This window comes from Limulus polyphemus, unplaced genomic scaffold (genome assembly GCF_000517525.1).
Source record: "Limulus polyphemus unplaced genomic scaffold, Limulus_polyphemus-2.1.2 Scaffold4252, whole genome shotgun sequence".
Classification (NCBI taxonomy): Eukaryota; Metazoa; Arthropoda; class Merostomata; order Xiphosura; family Limulidae; genus Limulus; species Limulus polyphemus.
In genome coordinates this window covers 64320-74603 of record NW_013669862.1, presented here as the reverse complement: position 1 = coordinate 74603, position 10284 = coordinate 64320, and the positions used below count along the sequence as shown (strand labels likewise).

Sequence of the window (10284 nt, the reverse complement as noted above, 5' to 3'; positions counted from 1 at the left end):
TTACAGTCGTTTTTGTAGTATATAGCGATTAAAATATAGGGCTTAAATAAATATACAAAGTTTAAAAATATTAGATGCTTACCTCTTGTGAGCTCTTTCAACACTCAAATATGCAAAATATATGACATAATTCACTGAAGTCAGTCCTTTTATATACGGCACTCTTCAAACTGGTTTAAACACGGCAATGCAAGTTAAAACACAATCGCTGCAGCAGGCTCGTAATCGCTTTTCTTGGAAACTTCATTGCAGGTACTTAAACAAAAAGTGCTCTGATATCCAAAGTCGCAAAAGTCGCCTGTTCGGGTTTAATCCGTGTATTGAACCAGTATTCCAGATTTAAATATAAATATAAAAACACATATGTACAACACACAAATATACATAGAAGCACACACAATACACGCACACGTCTTCTCTATCACAAAGCTGTGTAACCATGCTTACACTCGTCACACTACTTCTATCAACTGCCTGTAAGCATTGTATCGTCTTACAAAAGGTCAACGAATTTTTTATTTCACAAATTTTCCTAAAATTTATATTACTGTCAGATGCAAAAATCAGATTGGACAAATTTGGACATTTTTACTTACACTTATTTAAATTTTTTCTACATAGTAAGTTTATTTACAATCTATGATATTTCCATATACATAATTATATTTTAGCTCATTTGTGGCACAGTGCAGTGGCGGGCCGGATGAACTGACCTCAGGGGCTGGATCCAGCCCTCGGGCCGTAGTTTAGTGACCCCTGGGTTAGACGATGAGAAACAGTTTGCAAGTAGAGTGCCCTAACCAACTGGTCATTTCAGGCCGCTCCCAGTGGCACAGCGATATGTCTGCGAACTTTCAATGCTAGAAACCGGGTTTCGATACTCGTGGTGAGCTGAGCACAGATAGCCCATTGTGTAGCTTTGTGCTTAGCTTACAAAAACATTCCAGACCCTGCTACCAGTGGATCGACACTACATTTGAAAATTCACTTTCTCACTATAGGCTCGGTACCAGGGAACGACCTCGTTGCTATTTTGTGCTTGTTATAGTTTTCATGCTATATCTTTTAATACAGCAAGTGTACCTTCACGAAATTTTATAGATTACCAGTAAACATTACAAGGCGTTCATACACAAAATATAAGATTTTTTTATTAAGTTTAAGATTTTTTAAGTAATGTTTTTCTCTTGCTTTTTTCTTTTCGAATATTGTCTATCCAACACGCAAAGTAATTTTGATTTTAAGATTAAAAATACTTTTATGATCAGAAAATGTTCAAATGTTACATGCTAAAGCTTTATAACCTTCAGACATTTATCAAATGTTATTTTAGAAAAAAACTTTATATTTTATGAGTTATCTTCACTGTTGTATCTCTGTAAGAGTTTGGTCGATTCGACCGACCTCGTAAACACCATAAAAAATTAGGAAATAGATATAAATTATGCTTTTTCGTTCTAGAATGATAACAAATTATAACACAAAAACATAAATGTATATTCAAAATAGCTTAAATCTCATAGCATTATACATATCTATATATATATATTTATTATTTTTATTTTATTGACCCTTCAGCCGCGCCTCACTAACATTACAAAAGTTACAATGAAGCATTGCACGTGCACTCATGTTACATATCCAAGAGTATAAAACTGACCTTTATATAATGACATGCCTTGGCTGTGTTCTGGTGGACATATATAATACATTATATATGGATATACAATATTACCATTTACAAATAAATTTATTAAATTTCAGTTATTTTTCTTAAACATAGAACAGTAAATAAAGAAGTATAGAAAACAATTATCTCTTCTAGTTATGAAGTTTGTACTCGTTTGCTGTTTGCCGTAAGTTGTTATGCCCTATCAAATTGCCCCACAGTGGCACAGCGGCATGTCTACGGACTTACAACACTATAAACCCGGTTTCGATACCTGTGTGGGCAAAGCACAGATAGTCCATTGTGTAGCTTTGTGCTTAACTACAAACAAACCTTACAAAATTTCGCAAGTGGAGTATGTAAAACGTTTTTTTTTTTAGGTTTTATATATTGTCACGACAGTGGAAGTCACGTGACTCTGGTAACACGTGATGAGTTTGTAGAAGGATCATGAAGACCTGAGTGCATTCGAGACGCCCTCTTTTGAAATATATAAGCATATCGAGTAAAACCAGCACGAGAGGGAGATAAATAGAAGAGACATAGATAGATTGAAGATAGAGATAATTGAGTCAAGCAAACAATATGCACCGTAAGTAAAGTGTGTGAATCGCTGTGATTTATAGCGTTTGTTATAAAAGCTGTTAAGTTTAAAGTGACTGTGGAAATTAAGTGTATTACAAAGTTGTAACGAGAAAGAATAAACTAGTTTTAATTCAGAAAGGACTTGTATCGCTGAAGTTTCTCGGAAATAATTTATACCGGAAATTAACAAACAAGCAAATACGCAACAATATTATTGAAATAATGTTTTCTTTTTTTCTCCTGTATCTTACATACCTCAAAACGTTCAAGTCTAATTTATCCATAGCCTGGTGGTTTCAGTCGTAGTGGTGTTATAATTCAATTACCAATCACATTATTCGTTGGTAAAAAGTAGCACAAAAGTTGGCGGTAGGTGGTGTTGACTAGCTGTCTTCTCTGTAGAATCTAGTTTATCACTTCATAATTAGAAAAGGTTAGCACAAATAAACATGTGGTATCTTTGCGCGAAATTCAACTAATAAACAAATTCTTTCTGCTGATGTTATTTACCTGTCATTCTTTCAGCCTTGGTATTGGGTGAAAGGCATCATTGTTATATGATAAAGCATATATATATATAGTGTATTTAACATAATATTAATTTTCACTTATTCTCAATTAGTCTTAAATGCTTATAGTTGAACAATAAAGAGCTTCAGCTTCGTGCCCCCATTTAAACATGGCAGAAGAGGATGAAGTAGATTACATGTCAGACACGTTTGTTACCGTTCCACAAGAAAAGTAAGTGTGTTTAAAACTCAAAAATTCATATGACTGTACTGCTTCTTTGTTTTGGGGAGGGAGAGGGGACGTATAATCGTCTTGCAATGTGTAAAAACATATACGCGTTCTTTTATTTTTAAGTTTTAGTTTAACGTTCTTAAAATTTTAACTTCAGGTTCAACTTCAAGATCTGATTACATTTACTGTAAGTTATAACGCAGTATAAGTGTAACTGTTAGGCTTAGGCTGTGACGCTAGACTAGCGTACTATGTAGTGTGGAAATATTCAGGTTTTTAAAACTAAGATTTGAAATTCATAAGTTCTGTCCAGATGATAATTTCTAAACATTTGCTGGCAGTAAGACTATAACTAATAAGTTATAACCTTTGGAACACAAGTTTAAGATATGGAAAATACACCTACCAGTTTGATTTTCATAACTAATTTTTTATGTTACACCTTATCATAAGCGTTTTTCTTTTTGAAAAACTAACTACAACAAGTCCATTCCCTTTGCTTCATTCAGGTGACATTAACAAGCAAGTATTTTCCTTTAAGTAATGTCCTTGCAAAAAGGATAGCAGATTAGTAAGGCAAAATCTTCCTGTAGTTATTTCATGCTGTCTTTGATTTGTGGTATTATATTTCACTGAAATTGTTTTATAAAGCTTCATTTATTAGAAGCTCTAAAACATTTAGATAATATTTAAAAACTAAACCTTCTCAAAATCTTCAACTTAAATGTTGCCAACAATATCTTTAGTTTAAGGACCCAATCCTTATCTTAAACATTTTAATTATCTTCAACATACTCAAAGAAATTCTTGCTGACGTGGGTGGTGTGCTTGTCATTTTGATCTATCATATTCAAATTTCCATGAGTAGGCCTATATTTTATCAAACGAGTCTTTCTAATGTTTATGTTTCAAGTAATAAGCATGACTATATTCATTTCACTTTTGACCAATCACAGAGCCACTAACATGGAATGCTACTAGATCCAAAATAAGACAATATTTTTCTATCACATTGGCAAGCCTTGCCTTTGTGGTGAACATCTGATACACCAGCTACATTGTTTGTGACCAGGTTCATGACTATATTTGTATCTGTTTTATTTATGACTCATTATTGCAAGTCTATGCATAAAAGAAAGCAAGTGAAGAATAAAAGCATTTGTAGCATTATTTATGTTATAGGTGTGTTATAATATACACACAAAATTACTGTACTCGTATATACCAAAAGAACCTCTTAACTCTTACTTACCGTGTTAATATCAATGCATTAGTGATGCACCCACTTGACATTCCAGATTGAGCACAGCTAATTTATGTGTGTTTACTGTGCCAAATTCATGCAGATTACTAAGATTTTGCTTTGGAAACTTAAGGTATGTTGTTGAATTGTAACAATATCTTGTCTAGTGTGAAATTAACTACCAAATCAGTGTAACACAGTCATGGTTCATGAACTAAATGTTATTGTTAATCCTTAGGTACACTTTCATTATGAAATCCATTCTTTGTTCTTAATTTTGAAAGGAGAAGACAAAGTCCCTTTATAAAGTAGAACCTAGGAACAAAACTGAGTTTGATCTTCCTTGTCATCCATTTGTCTGCATGATGTTATTTATTTTTGGCAATTTCCATCAGTTTTATTGTTAGTATTGGATGGTGCATGCAAATTCTTGTTAGTTATCATAAAAATGCATCTTAATTACTCTTGCAAGTTTCCTAGCTTGAATAGATTTTTAAAAGTAAAATCACAATCAACAAATCTTGGTAAAAAATGCAAATCAGAAAATAAACAAAGTGAGAAGGAATATGTAAAGAAATGGAAGTGAGGATTTATTGTAATAGAAAAAAAGAGCTTGTTGAACTAATATAAACTGAGAACTGCGTGGTAGTAAAGCTGGGCAATTAGTGGATTATAATAATTGATTAATTCTTGGACTTGCTAACAGATTACATTAACCAAATTATTTTTGTTAGTAGTGACACTAAGCAGTTAGGTTGAACAACCTTTGATTTATCAAAACTGACAATGAAAAGTCATAATGGCAATTTTAGCCACATGGCTAGTTTGAATAATCAGCAGCACTAGTTTGATTAGTTGTTTATTGTCGAGACTAATCAAATTAATCGTAATTTTGATTGAAGCTAATCAATGCTCATAGGTATTGATTATATTGGTTAAGTGAGTTAATCACCCACCTCTACTTGGTGTGCATAACTTTTCAAAAATGTAAGAGAAATTACAAGGGTCACTGCAACTGGCAATATGCTATACAGAATTGATGGTTTGAAAGCCCATTTTTCTTCTGTAATAAACCAGTATTTGTTTGTTTAGAAATTTATTTATTGGGTGATTTCTTTATCAGTTAACTAATTTAATAAAAGTATAAAGTTTTATCAGATATTTTCAGGCAATTGAATTTTGTAAAAATGAAATTTAACACCCATGTGCCCAAATGGACAATTGAGTTTAAAAGATAATGTCAAGCCATGCCATGTAGAAAAACAATGTGTACAGTACAAGAACATAACCAGAAGTCCAAGATGTCTTGCGTGTCAACAGAACCTAGTATATGAGTTTGATCTATAGCAGGCAAAAGCCAATAAAAAATATTATTTACCTATATTATCATAGATGTGAGTATGTTTGTAAGCAATGCTTAGTACAAAAGTGACAACATAAATTCAAGACTTTACCTCATGTCTCTTCAGAGATAAAATAAGCCAAATGGTAAATAAATGATGACATATTTATTAATTTGTATAAGACAAGGTAAATTGTTGGGATGTACAATACTCAATGCTTCATAAATTAATGGAGTACATCCAGCTTTATTCCTATGACATATTCTATTTATATAATGCAATTACAACTAATGTAATTTTTTGCTAACCTTTCATGAAAGTTATTTTTGTACTTCATAAAAATCTGCTCATGCATACACTGTTTCATAGTTTGATACTATAGTTTGTTGTGTTATAATGACAATACATTTTATCAAAGAACTTCCTGGAAAAAGTTTCATTGGAAGTGTGGAAACCTTGGATTTCTTATTCATTTCTTCTGTTTCAACAGGTGATCTATAAAAATTGTCAATTAAAATGTTTTTACCTAAGTAGCCCTTGATTATAGCCTATATAGATCTACTTCTAGATCACCATTCTTTATGTCTAAATTATTTGAAACCTGATTTTGAAAAATAATTCCTATTATCAGTACTGCCTTAGTCTAATGAAGTCTATAAATCCATTTCTGTTAGTCTTAAATTTCACCCTGAACTCATCCATTTGGTTCCTAATACTTTTTATATTTACTAAGAATTACCTTGATCCTAATGTTTATATTTAAATCTGATATGTTTTTCTTTAAAACTGTTGCTTAATTTGTTATGCTCTGAATCTACTTTTTCTAATCTTTTAATTTTCCAAGCTATCCTACAATATTAAAATGTTTATTCCCGATTTCCCAAGCTTCCTCACCATTATGCAAGTTTCAATTAATCTTATTTCCAATGAATTATAGCTTACTACCAAACCATCTTATAAAGAACCTGTCTTTAGCATATAGTTTACTGTTATCTGGAAATCTATCTTTCAGGTTCAACCAGTCCACCTGTTGCTCTAAGCATCTGTATACTACTAAAACTCTGAGATTGTTTGTTTGTGGGCTTGTCTGTAATTAAATACCTCAAAAATGGTGCACAATACTGGCATATTTGTAATGAAATGAGAATAGAAACAGAATAAAATAAGTTTTGTTAAAATCGGGCCACTGGTTACCGAGTTAACCCCATTTTTCAGGTCACTTTTTGAAAAGTTCTAGATGAATTTAGGTACACTAGATGGCGCCACATATCAGTTTATCTATCTATTCGTTTTCCCCCAGATGAATCAATTTAAAATATCTTCTATACAACAATATATGCACAACAGAAATTAAATGCTTAGATGAAAATGTGTTATAAAGATGCACAGAAAGAACAACAATAAAATGACCTACAGTATTATTGTCTATTTGCAAATAGTAACTATGGAGATGAAGTAATAAAATAAAAAATCAAGTGAAGATGAAAATGTGTTATAATGGCAAGTAGAAAGAACAACAATAAAATGGACCTACAATATTATTGACTATTTGCAAATAGTAACTATGGAGATGAGGTAATAAAATAAAAATCAAGTCGAGAATAACAACAAAATTTTATAAACGAAAACCTCTCGCCGAGCATTGGCTATTATATTATTTCCCTGTCAATGTTCTCATCTTCATAAAAGGCATAAGATGACAAAAACAAGATCTTGAAGAATCTATCTATATACTACTAAAATTCTGAGATTGTTTGTTTGCTTATCTTTTCAGTCAAAAAATCATTCACACTACCGTTTGTGCTCTTTACGAAACTTCATCGGGCCATGGGTTACCGAGTTAGCAACGTTTTTCGGGTCACTTTTATGAAAATTTCTAGCATGAGTAATTTTACATCGCACTACCGTTCTCACTCTTTACTAAACTTCTTTGTTCAAATCTATTTCCCTGTCAATGTTCCAATCTTCATTAAAAGGCGTAAGATGACAAAAACAAGATGTTGAAGAATTTCTCAATGTGCCTTAGTTATGGTAGGTAATTCGAAGAAAAAATAAAGTGTTACTGTTTCTTATTTGTAAAAGATTTAAGGGGAAAGACCACAACATAATGAACTAATTCATCACAATACCTGAAAACTCTGACTTCACTTTTTTGAAAAATGAAATAGTCTTTACTTTTACTCCCGATCAACAATCAAATATCTTTTCTTGAATTATGAATAACATGAATGGATTGAAATATTTGATTAAATTATCTCAGAATAAACCTTCATTTCGGTGCAAGATTGAAATTAGATTGAATTCTTCATAACCTCTGAGTAGTGGGTGACCCAACGGGTCACAGGTTCTCTTGTATCCTGATAATCTTTCGTTTATGTGTAAGCCTTGGATCTTACTGAGTTATTCATTCATGCTTTTAGCCCAAGGGAACACATAAAAAGGGCACATTATCTGTTTCTGTCCCTAAACCTCTAAAAGAGTTATTTATATTTATGAAGCAGATCTTTGGACTTACACTTTTTAACATTATTTACACCTACACACATGCACTACAAAAGAAAATGCTTGTTGGACCAGCAAATAAACTGTCACTATGCTCTATAATGTCCTGTACTTCAACACTTGGCAAGCAAATTCTAGTACTAGTTCTTCTGTGCTTCATACTAAAAAAAACTTTATTCTGATACAATATCTTGCCTCCTCCCACAGAAAGCTTTCTCAACTTATAATGCCCTCTGTCGGTGCAGATTTTTGCTCATCACTAGCCCTGAAACTCCCACATATCTCTGCATACTAACAAGAAAATAATTATGCAGCAACCCTCCATCAATAGCAATGCAACACTACCCTATCATAACTAGTACCCTCTCTAATCTTGCAGCTGTTAACCAATTCTTGATTGGCAGTCTTATTGAATAGATATGTTTTTCCTTGTGGTTTGATTCACAAGTTTTTGCTTTCTTAATTTTTCTACTTGAGTTACATTGTTCATTATCATTTTTGTTCTCTTTTTGTGTAGAGTTAAAAATTATTTTATCTTCTCTCCTCTTTCAATTTTGTGAGTTATGCTCGTGCAGTTTCAGGTGATCATGACTACAACTGCTGAAGCAGAATTACCAATCATGTCCAATGGGTCTGAACCACAATTCTCAGCCCATAAAGTGACAACTCTGGTTTGTTGGGAGTTGATCAGTTTCATGCAACATTCAGAACAAACTGATGATTGTCATATCATGGGTTTTAGTGATTGGGAAGTTTGAATTTGAACAGCCTTTTTCCCCCTCCTGAATATGCCTCTCAGTTGTGTGTTGTGTTGGTGGACTTGCTCAGACCTTTTTTTTTCCATTTGGTGGATTTGGTTATTAAGGTGTGTTATGTTCTGCCCTTATCTTCTGTTTCCTATGTTCCAACTCTGCTCTTCTCAGGAACTAGCCTTTGGGTAATATTTTTATGTTTCCTTCTTCCCTGGATATTGAGGTTCATGTGAGTTGTTTTGGGGAGCATTTGCATTCGGGAATCAACTGCCTTTACCCCCACATACTGTGAATGATCATGCTTTTGATTATCATTGTTTCAGTTTGACTGGGCTCAATTAACATATTTCCTTATTCTCTGTTCCTTAAAATTTGAATTCATTTATACTATCTTTTGCAAATAGTGAGCAACTTGTAATGCATATATGCAAAGTTTTTTGTATGATTATAAGACAGTAAGATTAAGTATATATACTGGAATTGATTAGGAACAACATTTTGAATAGATACAAGGACTAGGTAAGACATTGGCTTAATAACCTTTTGTATTTTCCCATCCAAACCACCCTACACTACAGTTAACTTGTCTTTCACCAACCCTTTCCTATATGATTTTTTTAGCTACTCTTCTGTGTGGCACCTTATTAGAAACATTTTGAAAATATAAGTACACCAAGTCCACAGTCTTTCCATCATTCAGATAACAAATATCATCTCTCAAATAAATTAACAGATTAATAAGGCAAGATTTCCCTTTATTGAATCTGTGCTGGCTTTCTTCTGTGGTATTTAGTTTGTATAAAAATATGTGTTCATATGACTTTCACATTTTTTTTCAGTGACATTCGACCTGGGTTAGTTTTTAACCACTCATTGAAGAGAAAGCATGAGCTAGAAAAACAACAAATTGAAAGTAAAAAAATCAATTTTCAAAAACCTATAAAACAGCTAGAGGAAGAAAATCGTTTAAAAGGACTTAGTAATGCTCTTCCTGAAAATAATAAAGGCTTTGCTATGTTGCAAAAGATGGGGTACAAACCAGGGATGAGCTTGGGAAAGAAAGGTAACAGAGTTTAAATGTTTATTCACATTACAGTAATACAATGTAACAAAATGTTTTGATAATGATAATTAGTTCATCAAGTTCTGTTTATTGCAAAATCAGTCATAAAATATTTTTTTGTTTGACAGCTAGAATCATTATAGTTTAAACTATATATCATAGTTTATAAAACTAGTTATTCTTGTACAGACAGAAAATACTACTACAAATGGCACTTAAGCAGGAATGAATGTATGCTATTTGTGTGAACCTTATAACAGCAACTAAATAAGTATGTGGAATTATATTGTAGTGTATTCAGGGTTCGTACGCGTCCTGGAATGTCATGGAAATCCTGGAAAAACGCGATTTTTTTTTCCAGTACTGGAAAGTCCTAGGAAAAAACG

The 10284-nt window shown here is 32.4% G+C and overlaps 1 protein-coding gene across 1 annotated transcript; it reads left to right on the top strand.

The window, feature by feature from the left end:
• The first annotated feature begins 2622 nt into the window (after positions 1-2622).
• Positions 2623-9912, top strand: LOC106470855 (G patch domain-containing protein 11-like). Its single transcript, XM_013931430.2, has 2 exons — positions 2623-2995; positions 9675-9912. The coding sequence occupies exons 1-2, from the start codon at positions 2934-2936 to the stop codon at positions 9910-9912; spliced, it is 300 nt and encodes a 99-aa protein (XP_013786884.1). The 5' UTR covers positions 2623-2933.
• Positions 9913-10284: the final 372 nt, after the last annotated feature.

Coding starts and splice junctions, on each gene's coding strand:
- LOC106470855 (XM_013931430.2), top strand. CDS start 2,934: ATGGCAGAAGAGGATGAAGTAGATTACATGTCAGACACGTTTGTTACC. Junction 2,996..9,674: donor GTTACCGTTCCACAAGAAAA/GTAAGTGTGTTT, acceptor ATTTTTTTTCAG/TGACATTCGACCTGGGTTAG.